This window comes from Falco peregrinus, chromosome 6 (assembly GCF_023634155.1).
Source record: "Falco peregrinus isolate bFalPer1 chromosome 6, bFalPer1.pri, whole genome shotgun sequence".
NCBI lineage: Eukaryota > Metazoa > Chordata > Aves > Falconiformes > Falconidae > Falco > Falco peregrinus.
The window spans coordinates 12,980,103-12,997,357 of record NC_073726.1 but is presented as its reverse complement, the minus strand read 5'-3'; the positions used below and the strand labels follow the sequence as shown (position 1 = coordinate 12,997,357).

At 35.8% G+C, this 17,255-nt stretch overlaps 1 protein-coding gene across 2 annotated transcripts in view; it reads right to left on the bottom strand.

The window, feature by feature from the left end:
• Positions 1-17,255, bottom strand: part of CTTNBP2 (cortactin binding protein 2) — a 90,991-nt gene that overhangs the window by 20,294 nt on the left and 53,442 nt on the right. For both annotated transcript variants that reach the window (XR_008747873.1, XM_055808819.1), the window contains exons 6-14: positions 16,018-16,117; positions 12,535-12,685; positions 11,179-11,433; positions 7,927-8,044; positions 5,249-5,524; positions 4,322-4,417; positions 3,807-3,886; positions 2,584-2,670; positions 2,401-2,500 (exon numbers count right to left, since the gene is read on the bottom strand). Coding sequence is in view for 1 of the 2 variants with exons in the window: in XM_055808819.1 (XP_055664794.1) it covers positions 2,401-2,500; positions 2,584-2,670; positions 3,807-3,886; positions 4,322-4,417; positions 5,249-5,524; positions 7,927-8,044; positions 11,179-11,433; positions 12,535-12,685; positions 16,018-16,117 (1,263 nt within the window). In the remaining variant the exon portion in view is untranslated. The remainder of the gene's footprint in view (positions 1-2,400; positions 2,501-2,583; positions 2,671-3,806; positions 3,887-4,321; positions 4,418-5,248; positions 5,525-7,926; positions 8,045-11,178; positions 11,434-12,534; positions 12,686-16,017; positions 16,118-17,255) is intronic.

Below are 17,255 nucleotides of genomic sequence, written 5' to 3'. Positions count from 1 at the left end.
GTACCTCCTCCGTGTCTGACGGAACCATTTAGAGAGAGGAGGAGAGTGCCCTCCTAAGAGAGGACACGTGGCAGAACAATGGGGCAAGAAGCGGGCAGAAAAATGAGACGCAACCAGCAGCACGATGCTGAAATGCAAGCACAAAGTGTTAAGAGCGTGTGGCTGACAGAGTAAAGCATCCAAAAGAAGCAGCTTTCCTAAGAGACAGTGGCTAGTAAACAAACCAGACTATGAATGACTCTCGCCTGCAGGTCAAACACCAAAGCCTAGCTGACTTGTGACTAAATGGTCTCTTCTTCTCCCCCAGCAGTGTGATGGCACTGAAAATGACATGTGGGAATAATCACTGGCACCAGCTATCCTCCGAACTGTGAGCAGGATTTCCTGGGAGAAAAAAACCCAACCTGACATAGATGAAAATACACCGGAAAGTATGCTAACAAACAGAACGGAGCACCCTTCTGCACAACACTGTACGAGCCTGTGGGGTGGCTCTGCTTTTGTTCATGAGCATGGATGTTGTCAGAGGGCACTGTGCAGTTTACTGCAATCAAGAAAGCCAATGAAAGCGACAGGACGAAAGCATACTTGAAGAATAGGATCCACACTGCAAGCGCACAGCAGGTAGTAAGACTGAATGCTGTCTTCTAACTGAACTGTAGTTTTTCTATTAATAAGTTAGTAATTCTAGTTTGTTTGAATAAAACATTTGCTTCGGAGATTCAAATTCCTCTTGGTGTTTCTGATCTGACCATACTGAGAAGGAAAAAGGTAGGGGCTGATCCTCTCAAAGCTCTGTCTGTCTCAAAGTTTCATCATGGCAGCACATGAGAATGTATCCAGAGGCACTGCACTAATAAAATTGAAACTGATGAAGTTTCAAATGCCTAAAGCCCAGCTTCTTTCAGTATGGAAAGTGAAATGTGAAAATCAAAGCTCCTGAAACACAAGGTTATTCCAAGCAGTAATGACATTTATCACATTTATTTTTAATGTGAATCACCATATTGAATGAGAGGTAAACTTAAAATCCTAGAGCTGTAGAAGAGACCACGATAATAAAAGAGAAAAGCCCAACATTTTTGGATGCAAACAGGGTCTTGCTACCAAGGTTAGATTCAAGCTATATTGCCAGTTGTCATCAACAGAAAAAACCCAAAACCTAAACACTCATGAAACAGAAATGGAAAAAAAAAAAAATAGAAGAAAGCTGCAAAGGGGTGAAAGCAGCTACCTGAGAACTGCCTGCAAAGGACAAAACTTGTATCTGAGCCAAAATTAATTTGAACAGTACCAAAAAGAAGGAAGCACCATATCACCCTTCAGGCTCTTATTACTGTATGTGTAATATTATATACAATATATAAAATAAAATAGCAATAATAGTATATAGCAATATTATGTACTATATTATCACTCTATGGTTAACACTACAGCAAAATAAAAGAAATCAGAGTTTGAATGCGTGAGTATGGGCAAAATGCAGCCCAACCTGCCCAAGAAGAAGCCCTCCACAGAAAACACCACTTTTTCCTTCACTTTTAGCACTATTCTATTTGTTGCTTTTTATGACTTCCTTCACTTTTGACTGACCCATGTGGCCCCATTCTTCTGCTTTTGTACTTAATTTGCCCATTTTTACCATCATTCATCTTTGGCTACTTTGTCCTTTTTTCACTCTTACCAATTAGTCATCGTGAATTTGCACAATACAGCCTGCTGACCACTTTGAGAATACTTCATTGTGAAGCACCCAAGTAACAGGACTTTAAGCCACCTACAGTTATCCACCTCGATGAAAAATTTGTTCTGCACACACCGACACACACACGCACACATGCACACACACACATGCACTCGCGTGCCTGCCCAGGTGATAAAATATGGCTCAGACCCACACATAAGTATCTAGCAAACAAGCATATGTCAAAAGCAAGTGGTCTGACTTTTAAAGAACTCTTTTACTGCTCCTTTTATTCCCAGAAATGAAATAGTTATAGCTTCCCTTCTCCTGTATTTGTTAAAAACCCACAACCATTACAACAGCTACAATAAAGCAACAATAGACGTTCATTTCTGATGTGCTAGATCTGAAGCACAACGATCAACTTTTAAAGGCTCACAAACAAAGGGAAAAAGAAATGAGACAGAAAAAAATATTAAGAACTATTAATTTTACTTAAATGGCATGAACTTTTGATAGAGCTCCCTATTGGACTGTCATACACAGTTCTACCACAGTGTAGACTCTTACCATTATTTCCAAAGCACCTGGAAAACTACGTCTTCTGTCAAAACATGCCACCCACCATGCAAAATTTTTTAATGTATTTCTTTACTTTGTACCATTAAAACATTTCCTACAAATCATCAAAATCAGTCCTGCTGAAATAACCTTACCACTACTGATGAACAGTTCTGCAAGCTGCTCCTTGGAGAAATCAGCATCCACTTCAACTTTAATGATTTCACATGTGGATCCTGCAGCAACTTGCTTTTGCTGTGTTGAAAATTTATAGATTTGGTGAAATAGTGCAAACTCTAATTTCTGAACTAATTTACTTTATACGTTTGTGTTAATACCTTCATGCAGGCCGCTATCTGATATGCTATATAGTCTTGCAAACTTCCTTCTGGACCATGGAAAATGACATTACGGTACTGTTCAACCTACAGACAGACAATAAATGATTCTTGAAAGTTCAGACTTGGATTATTTTTTTTAACCTAGATGAGACAATCAGCACCTAACAGACAAAGTTATTTGTTTTGCACTACAGGAGCTGAATAATCCTTACTATAGCAGTTTCACAATAGGCAATATTTGCATACAATATCTTGGAATTACGTTGATAAATTTATATCCTACCTTGTAAAACTACATGAAAAAATATTTTGTCATTATAACAATCACCAAAAAATGAAAAAGTAATGTAGGAAGGATGAGTTGAGGAGTCACAAATATTTTCTTGATTTTGAATTAAAACTGAAAAACCAGAATGATTTTAAAATCATCAGACTAGTTTAAATCACTGCTAACTTAAGGATGTAGTTTAAGGACTTTATTTCCAGTTGAAATGGGATCATGTTCTCAATACAGCAGAATAAAAATCATCTGTCTTAACTGTAAAATTACATTAGCACTAAAAAGTCAGTAAGGGAACACACTCATATCGTTGTGCACTATTGTTGAATACAGCAGAAACCTATGGCATGTAGCTGTTCTTATAACAACATAAAACATGTTATAAAAACAAAACAAAAACACAACAGCAAGGACACAGCAGAAATTATGCAATTTTAAACTAATGCTGATTTTATTAGTAATGTTAAAACAAATTATGTATGAAAGTTAACTCATATTATCCAACTATCCTTACATTACGAGGTATTAAATAAATTGTAAGAGTTACAGCACAGATAGAGATATATAAGCTAATAATAAAAATCATACCTCAAATAATTCTGATTTACTTTCCCCTCAAAAAGTGGAATGAAATAACTTTAGAAAGAAATTTGGAAAGAACAAAGACATAACAGAGCTTTTAATATATTTTCTTAAGCAGTTCAGTTAATCAGGTGGCAGCTTTTTAAAGAAGGAAGTTAATGCCCTCATGTGACTTAAATTCTTGGGATACGATCTAGTGGGAACTTTATCTTTAAAATAACAGCTTTCATGCTGTTCCATTTTTCAGAAGTCTTGACATTCTTTCACAGCGTAGAAGATAATTTTTTTTAGTCAATGCTATTACAGAAGTTTTTTCATGTATAAACAGCATGCAGAGAGAAAGTAGCTTAGTACCTACCAGGCGGAGGTAATTCTGAAGTGTCTGAAGATGTATCATAGATGCGTAAGTCACACTATTTAGGCAGCCTTCTTGAGGTCCTTTAAAAAAAGATACACAAATAACTTTTCTAAATCTCTCATGTTTATAAGCATGTATGATGGATACATATGCTTTTCATGCAATATCCTACAGCGATCTCCTAAAATTACAGGCTATGCCAATTAAAATGGTGAAGAAATGAAAGGTGTTTATCTACCAACACAGATTCACAGGTATCCATAACATAAGTAAAACGGATACTACTATTTAATTGGAAAAGGTAGTAGGGCTTTTATGTGCCAGCATATTTTCTAAATGTTGTAGACCCTTTCAAATCTAGTTAAAAAAAATAACTGGATATATTAATTGGATATGATCCGAGGATGAAGCAACACTGAAGAACAAAACCAGTAGCAAATGATTCTCAAATTATGTGTTATATATACATGGTGCGACTTAACATTCAAACCTAAAAAATATGAATTGAAAATTACCAAACAAAAACACTGTGATATGCTCAGCTCTGTTGTTCTTCAAAAAGTCCCATGGTGGCTGGGAAAAAATCTGACCTGTTGACCACGAAATGTTTCCTGTTACGAAGAAAAAATGAGAGAGATGGTTCCTGTATATATATATTGTGTCCTATGCTCAAGCATATTCACTTGCTTACAAAGATTTTGTGCACATACTGACAAATTTGACAAACAAACCAGTCCCATGTACTAAATCGTACTATTATTTGATACATGACTGAGGATACTAATGTTTCCTGCCAACTGAGACACAGATTTAATAGCTAGCTTGTCTTTACATCTTTACGTGTAAAATAAAGTAAAATAAGGTTACTTGCCCACTCTGATTTGAATAGGGCTTTTTTGGGGTGGTGGACAGGTGGAAGGGGATTTAAGATGAGGCACATGAATTTTCAGAATCCTATGCAACTGTTACTACCACCACTGCATTTTGGCCAATTTCTCATCATTTTAAAGATTCTTCTGGTTTGCTTTGATAAGTGAAGTTACATAAAACAGGAGCAGTTCTGTTCTACCTATGCTAATGATTTATGGTCTGGATTTACTGTACATTCTGGATGTCTGTAAAGACATAGTGTGGGCTTTACTTTAAATTGTTTTGTTTCACCTGTAGGAGTACTAAATTGAGTAAAAGACTAATTAACATAGGGCCTCATGGTCCCCAATATGATATTACAGTGCTTAATGAATTGTACCATACACATAGCTAAAAGTAAAGAATGCTTTCATGCCAGCGCTGTTCAGAGTTTCATAGCTAGTACTGGTCTTTCTTAGTCTAAGCTTTAAAAGATCCAGAAATCTAAAGATATTTTTTATCTCACTTACAAGATTTCAGCAATTCAAGAAAACCCCAAATTTTTGCTTTTCTTATTACACCAATATTGATACCTAGTTTGACAGATAATATACTGCTTGCACTGAGGCCAATGTTGGATTCTGCAGCACTATTAAATGACAGCTCTTCTAGGCTCCTCCATCCATCAGAAGCAATTGCTTGGAAGTGGTTTGTCACTGCCTGACTCACTGCTTTTGAAAAATCATCCCATGATGTTTGTTTGCGGATATTTAAAGCACATATTGTGTTTTCTGTATCAAATTCCTCTGTACCACAGTGGGCTGGTTCAATGCCACTGACTGAAATCCTTACAGGTACATTGAGAGCATCTGTTGAAAAACAGAAATAAAGAATGAGAAAATCTGTAAAACTCAATTAAAAAAATCCATTTATTAAAGACCAATAACATTCAATATTGCAAAGGAAAGCTACAAAATAACTCCCACTACAGAAAAGCAAATGTTAAAAAGCAGCACAGACCACTAAAAAAATCAAAGCTGTGATGAAAAACAAACAACAACATTTCTTTTTTTACTTTATAAAAAAATTATTATTACGCTTAAATAACAGGAAACAAGAGAAAACTTACTTAATCTTTTATTTCCTCTTTACAGACTAATTTTTTATAAATTAAGACAGATGGTAGGTTGTGTCTTAATGTTTTAGATTATTGTGGTTGTGCACATTTTTATTGTCAATGCAGAAAGGAATTTTCTGGCTTTTGTGCACAAATGGAAAACACAGTTAGCTGAATCAAATGTCTTTAAGTAAAATCCTAAGAGCCAAGACAGAAAAGTCACTTGGAAGTCTATCTTTGATTTACTATAGAATAAACTGACAAAACATATAAAAAAGAAAGTAGGAAATTTCTATGCATATTCTAGAAACAAAATTAATTTAATGATTATATTTTAAATCTTGCTCTGAAAAATGGAATACAACTCAACAGAAGCAGCAGTCTAATATAAAACATTTAGATGACTCAAGGTGAAAATGAAACTGCCTTCTAACTAATGCCAAAACAATACTTTTTGGAAATTATCCCCGAAATTAAAAATAAGTGCACCAGAAAAAAAAAAAAAAAATCAGATTATGAAATCTTGCAACATGATTTTAGTTTTGCTTTTGAGTTCAGAAGCTAAATCTTAAGCTGATAGAAACCAATGAAGCTTTTCTAATGTCAGAAAAAAGTCTGTTTTAAATCCAGTAGCCTACCATAGGGAAAAGATTACTCAAAGGCATCCTTCAGATGTGGGATTGTGAGCAATGTATCAAAGGCTTGCCCTTCTGAAGGCTGGACCTCAGGGAAATGAGCAATGACTATAAGAAATACAGAGTTCTCTACACGGAATCAGGCCCCTAGGACAGAGGTACAGCATATGCCTCAATTTCAGCGCATGTGACCTCTACAGCACAGCTGGCAGTCATGGCTCAGATCTGCTGGAGGACATCCTCCTGTCCTACATGCATGGAACACCCTACAGCAGAAACCTTCCTGGACTGTGAGGAAGGTAGAGGATAGTACATACGCAGCTTACCCCAACGCAGCCTTGCCTTGTTACGGTGTATACCCAGATGAAACTCTTGTTTCCAAGCTTCCACAGATCAGATATTGGCGGGGGTGAAGAATTAATTATGATGGCATTGATGTTATCTACAGGCTTAACAAATGAAACAGAAGAGAAAAGGAGTCCAAGGTTCTGACCTGACCTGACAAAAGCAGCCGAATTCATGATAAGCCTGATCAGAGAAACAAGGTACTAAGACTGATGAAAATACTACAAGCATCAATTTAACAGGCTACAGATTCAGCCATCAGTAACTGGCTTCAGTCTGATAAAGAAGTAGACCCCAGAGGAATTTCTAATAGAAAGTGAGCTGTGTTCCTCTCTGCACCAACAGTAAAATGATAAGAACATAGATACTCTGCTAGCTGAAGAGGAAAATCAGAAGAAGCACACACAAAGCTTCCCTAATTTGTTGATAATCAATGACCTTGACTACCCACAACACAAACACCAAAAAAGTGAATAAATATGAAGCGTCCAAATCTACAAAGAAATACTTCTGAGTATGCAGAGAAACAGAAAACACAGAACTTGCAAGTTCTAACTCAAGAAATACACAGTTCAGCCTGGTTTACTGATTTTTGAGAAAACTTAGAGAAGGAAGATGACAGGTTCCAACAGAAGAACAACCTTCTAACAGAAGTTATAAATGTTGGAAAAAAGAAGTTCTTTCATGTTGTCTGTAAGACTTTTTTTGAAGAATAAAAAAAGCAATTCCCTCAACAAGAAACAAATTACAAATAAAACTATGCTCTAAAAAGAGATTCAGACAGGAATAGATGATTGCCTTGGCCTAAGAAATTTGACAACTATCCACCATCAAGTGATTGTTCTGCAAGAATTTGAAGAAAAGATAAGAGGAGGATTATAGCTCTGGAAAAAGTAATTACTAATATTAAACTCAGAAATTTTAGGAGAATATAGATGTTTTCACATGTACAATATACACCATCTTTTCAAACGGTTTAAAAAGAAAGACCTAAGTCATTCAATAACCTCCAACAAAATTTTATCATACACTCTTACAAAATCTGGAGAATAGAAACTTGTTTGGTTTTTGTGGTGCCAAAAAAGTGACGACTGCTATTTTCATATTTCTCATTTTTGTCCCATGAGCTCTTTACTAAAAGCATTTTTATATAGTGCTGATAGCATTTACTTACTTAAGTTTTCTAGGAGATGTTTGCAATCATCAGTAGCAACATCATGCAATGTTCGATTACACTTATCTTTTCTCTCAGCCTCTAGTCCACCATGGCTACAAAGGATTTCTAGACAGTTCTGCAAAGTAAGAACTGCATTATTTACTTGTACATTTGCTGCATTAAAGTGTTCTATCAATATGCAGTTAGACTACTAAATGAAATTCTTACACATGTATTTCCAAAGATAGTCAGCTATGGAGTTTTCATATATAAGCATCCAAATGATGTTCCTCACAGAGTTGAAAACCAGAAGTAAAAATGTTTTATAGCAGACTTGAAAGTCTCAAATCAAGATTCTGAAAAAGCAGAACATATGCTGCCAGGCTTCTACAGTCTTCAAGCCTCAAGTGCTGATCAGTTGAATTGAGAAATTCTTAACATCTGCCCACTAGTTTAGGTATTCACGTAAGGAAACATGCCCAGCTACGCATCCTGTTTTGAACATCTTGGCTTCAATGTTCAGTCAACACTAGAAAAGCAATTCTAAAGCTTAACACAGACTCATTAATGAATCTATTCAGATGGCAATCCATAAAATCAATTTTAACTTTGCAATTCACCAAGTACAAGTTCCCATTGTGCCTGACATCTGAATGGGACACAGCAAAAGAAAAACACTAATTTCAAAATCACCTTGCAAGCCTCTTCTTTGGCAGGTAAATCTGAATTTGTGCAAGCATAGTAACAATGCATAGAAATAAAAATGCATTTCTATTAAACTCAGAAGACAAACATTTTGTGGATGCCAACATGATGTCCTCTTAAAATTCAAAGACTTTAAAAAAGTCAACAAAAGCTCAAGAAAAGCAAAAAATCATTAAAATTCATTAAAAAGAAGCTACTAGCAGATACATTTGTATTGGTACAATCATACTGTAACATAAAAAAAATCCAATTTTATAGATCCTTCCAAACTAGCAGGGGAAAAAAATACCCTCACAAAATTACATTCAAACATCGATTGATCAGTGATCAGAAGACCGATAGAGCAACAATACAGGTGGCCTTCATGAAACCTTTGTCATCCTCAAACATGCCTTTCAAGGACAGATAGCCATATTAGAATTAGACACCACCAAAAATTACATTAGTTAATACTGTATTGAAAACCTCTGAGGTTTAGATAGTAGAGAAACGAGACCCTGAAAACACAGAGAAGCAGCTATTAAGTATTTGGACTCAGCACAGTGGCTTGTTGCAGGTTTGGCTACTGGTTTCAATTTTGTAGCTGTTCTAACAGAAAGACTTTTGTCAGTATATCTGGTACTCTTAACGCCTTTCATAAACATAACAGTCATTTCAAGCTGTATTTCCCTGTGAGATGAAATTTTACCAGATTGTGGCTCCAGCACTTGTAAGAAACTCTTAAAAATCAATTAGCTCACTAACTTTGCCAGAAGAAAATAGACCAGAAAAAAAGAAGGAGCATAGTTTCTTGCCAGGTTAGTAAGTTAACTCTTGTCTCTCAAATGGGTGCAATGAATGGCAAAGTCAGCAGAAGGCAAAGGACCGAACCGTGAGGCTGAAAGTGAGAAGAGGGAAGAAACAAGTAGAAGAGAACAAAGAAATGAGGCTTATTCCCTTAGTAAAATGGGAAGTTTTGTTGGTTCTGTTGCCTATGAAACAGCAGCCAAGATGCCACAGCTTAATTCATGTGTAAAGAATGGCACCTACCAATCTCAGAGAAGGGTGAAAGTGCCAGCACTGTTTATATGCGACTATTATATAGTGTCATGAATGACATGCAGTGCAGATAAAGGATTAGAGAATGAAGTATTAACAGTACTTGAAGATGGCTATTAAGCTTTCTTTAGCTTTTTCATATCTCAAACATCTCAAGTCAATAAATGCATCTTAATCAAATACAATTGTACAAAATCTCTGCAGCACTGAAACCAGGAATCTGACTGCCAGCTGTATATTGCCTTCATCACCTAAAAGAATAACTTCAACCCTCGACAGAGACATTATTGAACAGTTGACTTGGAATGTGCTCAGAGACTCAAAACTGAGCTATTCACGATAGGTATGTCTGAAGACTTCCAGCGCCAGAGCCTTCAGAGAGAACAACTAGCTGAAGCCCCTCTTAGTAAATAAAAGCTAGCTTCCAATGTCCTGAGGATTACATTATTGCAGAAAGAATCAACATACCGCATGCTATTTAGGTATTTGCAGACTATAACAAATACCTTAAACTCCATCTCAAATTAGATGAGTGGATACTGAAATAAGAGTCTATTCCTGCCTAACAGACATTGGTCACGGAATCCAGACTCTGTAATGCAAAATGCTGAGTGATCGGTGGCTAGTCTCTAAAAAAAATAGTTTAATAAACTGAATCTTAAATTTGTGTATATTTTGAATTTATCATAGTAAATTTATCAGGAAAAAAAGCAAATATAATAATAGATATTGAATTAAGCATGCAATCACAAGCTGATTTTCATAGTCTTGGACTATATTTTCCTAAAATTCACTCTCTTCTGGGTTTAGTATCCCCTATTTTCTCCCCGGGTAAAAGTTTCACAGTTAAGATGTGACTGACAGCTGTCATTAAAAAAATAATAATCCTTTAAACAGTCAGTGTTAGAAGTTTAAAGCTCCTGATACCAAATACTTCAAGTAATATTCATTTTCCAGAAATCTTCATGTTTATTATCAGTAAGAGCTGTCAGGTCATTCTCCATGTCATCAGTTATCCCACCCCCCAAAAAACTTACTCGCTGCCTGCTAAAAAGATTGCCCCAAACAACAAATTGAACAATGTGTTATGGCACAAATCTAATCCTTAAATTTCTTTCTCTTCCCCCCTTCCCTCTGGAAAAATCGTTTATAGCTAAATCGTCTCTAACTGTAACAAGAAACTATGTTCCACTAATAAGTACATGACACCCAATGAGTTGGCATTTAGGATAGGATTCACCTTGCCTTAACTTTGAAAAACTGAATCTCAGGTAATCATGTTTTGTCTTTTTATTGTCATCCCAAAAGAAATAGACACCTAAATATGACACTTCACTCCATTTGACACCTAACTTCTAGGGTGAATTGTCCACTAGAAATACCTCTCTCTCTCTGTTAAATCAATTGTGACAATAAACTAGATAACAAACTTATATTTGACATCTAAGTTTTAGTTCTTCAAAGATAAGAAAGGATTATCTTGCCTAAATTCTATCAGGTTACTGTAACTTGTTCACACAGACTGACCTTAAAGCCTTTTGATGCTGCTATGTGGGCAGCAGTCCAACCCTCTTTGTCAGCATGGTTGATGAGATCTGCAGAAATAACAGGCTTTATGCTACTGCCATAGTTGTCTTCTCGCTTCTCCAAATCAAAGTAGTCTAAATTAGTCTCTGCATCAGTCAAAGGGTTCCCATTGTTTGGCTTTCCATAGTACATAAGGAGCTTGAGACTGTCAACATTACCAGAATCCACTGCTGCGTGAATTGGTGACCAGCCATCCTAAAAAAAAAAAAAAAAGCAGAAAGCACACTCCAACCAAATGCATAGAAAAATGTTTGCAGAACTTACATCAGCAATGAATCTGAATGGAAAGCTTTGCCTGGAAATTAAAAAGTTAAGCAAGAGTGATATAATAATCCTTTGGGAAAACAGTTGCTCATATGTGTCTGAGGTGGAAGAAAGAGAGGGAAGAAAATGTAACAGAAAGAAAATTTTACAGCTTGCTCCAAGGACAGTCCAACAGAGACTTCAATAATTTTTGGGAGAGTCTAAGTGATATAGGACTTACATGCTGTTAATAAACTGTTTTCTTATCATGTACCAAACTACCATGGATTCTATCAATAATTTGTTTAATGTTTCATTAATCGATTTAGCAGTCAGGTATTTTCATGGTTTTGACATCACAACTTTCTCTCATTTTTACGTTCCAAATCCAAAATAAATGAATCAAAAAATTTCACTATAAGGAGAGGAGCAGAATGTATTGTGAAGCTAATAGTCATTGTGCTGTGTTTCTGGAAAGCCTACAACCAACATTTATTGTCATATTTGCATCAAAGTCTTAAGAAAAACTTCAGGAAAGCACCTGAAAAAGGCAACACCTAGATGTTCATTTTGAGGCAGTCCTCCTCCTTTTCTCCTGTAGATAATTCTTCTTCCCCATATTCTCCCATTTATGATATGTGAGACTTTAAAATACTGGCTGACAAATTTGGGGGTGGGGATCCACTCAAGGACAACAATAAAGCACCCTAACATTCCCTATCTCCACTTCTCCACCTTAAAAATAAGTCAAAACAGAAGAGTCCTGCTTTGCAAATCCAGTGCTGAAGAAAAGTCTGCAGCAAACTGCAGGTGGAATCTGAAATATTTAAAATTATATGGAAGTCACATAATTTCAGAGATTTTTAGACAATACACAGCTTTAAAAAAAACAGAAACTATAATGAAAAGAACAAAATATTATTTCAAATTACATGGTTTATTGCAGCTTTGAAGAAAACTTTAAATAAATGTTTAATGTAAATATCTCCTACCTGTTTGCAGTTATTCAGTACTACACAAGGCACTTTAACTTTACAAATTATTTTAACTTACACTGGTTTTGACTGTTCGATCTGCTCCACCTTCCAACAATAGCTTAATACAATTGCTATTTCCATTTCTACAGGCCAGGTACAAAGGTGTCTGTCCTCTTTCAGCAGCATGGTTAATATCAGCCTGATACATGATTAATAATTCTGCACACCTACAGCAAACAATAAGGTAGTAAAATCATCTTCTGTTAAACATCCAAAACCTCTTTATAACTTACACCATTTAAATGTTTTTTTTTTATAAAGTACTGATTTGATAGACACAGATCTACCTGTGATTTTATCCATCCCATAGTATAAGGTATAATTTCACACACAGGTATAACCACAGAAAATCAGGTTACTTTAAACCCATAAGTCTTAAACTACCATAGCTGCATTTAAAAACTGTGAATGTAAAAAATTTAATTTCAGAAGGCTAATAAAAACCTGATGGCAGCTGCTTAAGAAAAACCTTCAGCTGAGAAAAAAAGGAACATTGATTTTCAATGACTGATCATTGATTTTTCTGATATTTAAAATAGTTTTAAAAAGAAAAGGGAAAAAAAAGGACGAATGCTAGCTTTAGATATCAACAAAAGGGACACCGGTCTAAGGGAGTAACTTGGTGGGGACAACAAACCAGCTATGGCACTACCTACCACTCACATCCCTGAACGGAGGCTGCTCCAGAAGGATGGCTTGGGTTGTGCTGGTAACAGCTGCTGCATTAGGGAGGACAGAAGATGAGGCAGAGCGCTGCAGAGTGACTCACTAGAGACCAGCATTTATTGGATCCATTACATGGATCCAAGATCCTGTACTTCCTGCAGTAGATCCAGTTTTCTTTCCAGTTCTTGTGCCAGGGTTGGCCCCCTTTCCCTTCCCAAACCTGGCTTTTCAACGACTCTAAAGACTTTAGAAAAATCTTGATGCCAGTCTATTACCTCTGCAGTTCAAACAAGTGCTACAAAGATAATTCCATATCTCTCTGGCTCAATATTTATCAGCCCATAAAAATAGAAGGATATCAACAAGGAAGCCTCAAAGCGATTAATGTAATGCCAAATAACTACTGGTTAGGAGATCATACTATAACAAAGAGGATGACTAAATATTTAAAACAATGTAAAGGTATATATAAGTATGTAAGAAATCACAAATTAAAAAAATCACAAGTATTTTTTTTTGTTAGACAATCAATCAAGTTCAAGATAAAATGCAGTTTTAGAAGACAGTAAAACAGATAACACTAATATGAATTACTCAGCTGTGCTTTCTGAAAATGATCAACAGAAAAAATACGAATAAAAGTAATGCTCTACCTTATCAAATGTCGAACATGTACCCTAACCATACAGTCACAAAAATCATCTTAAGATGGGCTCATAACAAGACAACTCCATAGAGCAAGTCAGACTGAGTTTTAAGTCTGCTATGTTAAAAATACCTGTTTTGTTGTTTTGCATTGTATTTAATGATCCCGGAAATACTATATTGACTTTCGACCTCAAGATCAGGTAAGGTCAACCCAGCCTGGCCTTTTTTGCTTTGAAAGTTTCTCCTAAGAGCATTTTCTGAATTGGTGGTATTACTGAAGAGTCTCAAAAAACTATACTTTTTTTTTTTTTTTCCTTCTGACTATGTAACTAGGGCTGGAACAACAGTATTGTCTCAGTTCAGGAATAAAATTAATGAACACGTCACAGGGGACTGGCTAGCAAATCTAGCACATACAAGTACTGGGTAATTGATAGTTTAGTGCTCATTAACGCCAGATTCTCAGTGCTGTAGTACAACACAGACTACGCCACACAATGCTTGAAAGGGGACAGACTGTACTACTGCCCAAATTCTGCCTATAAGAAATTTTCTGAGCCAGAACTTTGAAGTGATCAAGAAATCAAAGATCCTGAAGCATTCGTTGTATCCTACATATTTTTTGTTGACCTCGCTATTATTCCATGCTCCCTTTTAAAATTCAGGTTTTGTTTAGTAGCTAAAAAAAGTGAAAGCATGAAAAGTGTTTAAGGATATCATACTACATAGGTAACTCTAAGGGAAAAAGAATATAAAGTCTGCAACATCATAACACAGCAGATGATATATAGCAAAGTACTGTGAGGGTAAGTCAGAGAAATAAACAGCTGCCTATTTAAACAAAGTCCAAGATACTTATGTTAGCAGAAGAATATGAAGAGTATATTTTTGGTTTGCCTTGTCAAGTCACATGTACTTTTTACAGATTTTAGGTAAAACACCAAAACATTTAACTTATATGTTTATTTTTGTGCTGAAAACACTTAGTGGGAATCTGCTACCTCTGGATTAAGACTTCCAGTAAAAGATGCCCGTTGGCTGATAAGCTTGAAGTCTTCCAAGAAGTGGCAAAAATTTGTGATGATCCTTATATACTCATGGAAGACCATGAGAAGGACAGGGATCCCGCTCTTCCTCATTGGGTCAGGGCCTATCACAGTATGATAACATTCAAAGACTGAGCCCTATATGTTACTGTATCAGAGTAAAAATACTAAAATGCAGCATTAAAAGAATAAAAAAACTAAAAGATAATCAAACCCAAAGATAACATAAAATGAAGGTGAAGTCTGTAGTACAGATTCCTAGTCATGCTGTTGAAGACTTTCTCCATTTGTAAAATCATTTTATCTAGGAAAGGATGCTCTGGAAGAGGTTATCTAATGGTTGTTGCCAACTTTCAGCTCTGTTTCCTATGGTTTTATGGTACACAGCAAAGCTGCAGAGCAGAAACACATCGTCAGCCTTCAGCTCTTCTGACGAAAAGAGGAAAAGGGAGGAAAAAAATCAATCATCTAGGTGAACTGTTCTGTACTGGTTCTCAGTATAAAAAAGAATAAAGTATTTTCTAATCATGCTGTCAAAAAACACCAATCTTTATAATGTTAGGAGCTTCAAAAGTAAAAGGAAATTACTTTAACTACATTTTGAGAAAATGTTCTAGAAATATCCTTTGACTCAATTTTCTGTTTTTCAAATCTACTTAAACCTTAAAAAATGTTTTGTTGTTTAAAGTATCCCATTCTATATCACTCAGGAGAATGTTCAGACAAATGTTCTTTTGTCACTGAACATGATAGTTTTCTGTGCTTCAAAAAAAAATCAGTGCAAAAATAATTTTTCCTCCTTCCTCTGTTAATCCTGTATCATGGTTGATAATATGAAGAAAATTAAGAAATTCAAAGGTATGATGCCCACATAGACCAGTATCATACTGTGATTACTAAGAATACATGTGTGTTCAGCAACCTGAAGAGCTGCAATGGGAAACAAAACAAATGAAAAAAATTAAAACCAGAATGGCATATGAATATGAGTTTTAGTAGCTGCTTTCAATAAATGACAGCTAAATGAATTTGGACCTAAGAATGCAAAAGTAATGTAATGAAAAAAGTATATAATATAATGTAAAGAGAATATAAAATTCTGTAATAGTTGACAGGCAAAATCTCAAGACTTCACTTACTTGACATGTCCCTGAGCAACTGCTGAACACAAGGGTGTAAAGCCATTTTTATCAGCAGCATCCACTTGCGCTTCTGCAGTCAGCAGCAATCTCACACAATCTATAAATTCAGCAAAAACATAGACTGATACAACAAAAACAAGTGCTTAAAACTACCAGAAGTTAAAAACTTCTCAAGGGGTAACAGCAGCCAGTCTTTTTCACTATACACCATACACCTTGGGGAACCAAAGCAGAAGGTCCGGAAGTAGTTTGCAGGAGAGAGGTGAGAACAGACTCCCTGGGGCACCACCACTCTTGCAAAAAGGGCTTGGATTGGGTTCTACCGGGATCCAAATATGTGCCCATCACTGGCAACTCCCACAGGGTTAGGTAACATACCTACGAAGTGGGGTATTCAAAGTATCCAGCAGCCTCTAAAGGCAGCACAGTCCCACTGGCAGTCATGTGACGCATCCCAAATACGATGGCCACAGGAGAGATGCTCACAAGCTACACGTAACTCAGGCAGCACACTGGCCAGTCTTCTTTTTAGGACACTTTGACTTAGGATTGCAATGACAAATAAGATAAGCTGACAAACTCAAACCTCCCCAAACCATTCCCATTCATATATTTCCAAAACGACATGCTAAAAATAGTACCAGTTTGATTCCATCATCCTACAGCTAAATTAAGATCATTAATTACACAGTAATTAGACTGCTTTTCATCCACAAATTGGAATATCGCTTGATGCAATTAAGTTTGAAGAAATACCTAACCTGCTTTATATTCTTGAAATTCAAACCAAAATAAAACAAGTCTTTTGTAGCTGAAACTACTACTTTGAAAATAAGCTCAGCTGGGGCACCAGGTATAAACTCCCGAGCTGATTTCTGAGCACGCTTAGTGCACTCTGTTCCAGCCCTCTGTAACGTCCTGGAGCCCAGCTTTGCTACTGAAGCTTATTTCTAGATATCAGAAACATAATATTTAGAATTACTGAGAAACCTGACTACCCTGAACCATTCCTGAATGTATTTACTCCTGTTACAATTCTTTCAAATATTAATACAGATGTTGTGGAGTTGATCAAATAAATGATTTAACATTAAGAAAGAAGATTTTAAAACACTATAAATTATTATAATGTAAATTAAGAGTCTTAAATTTTTAAGTAAGTAATCTGATCTGAAATGTCTTTTAAAAAAAAAATAATTAAAAATTGGTTTTCAGTATAAGCTACCAGGACTTCA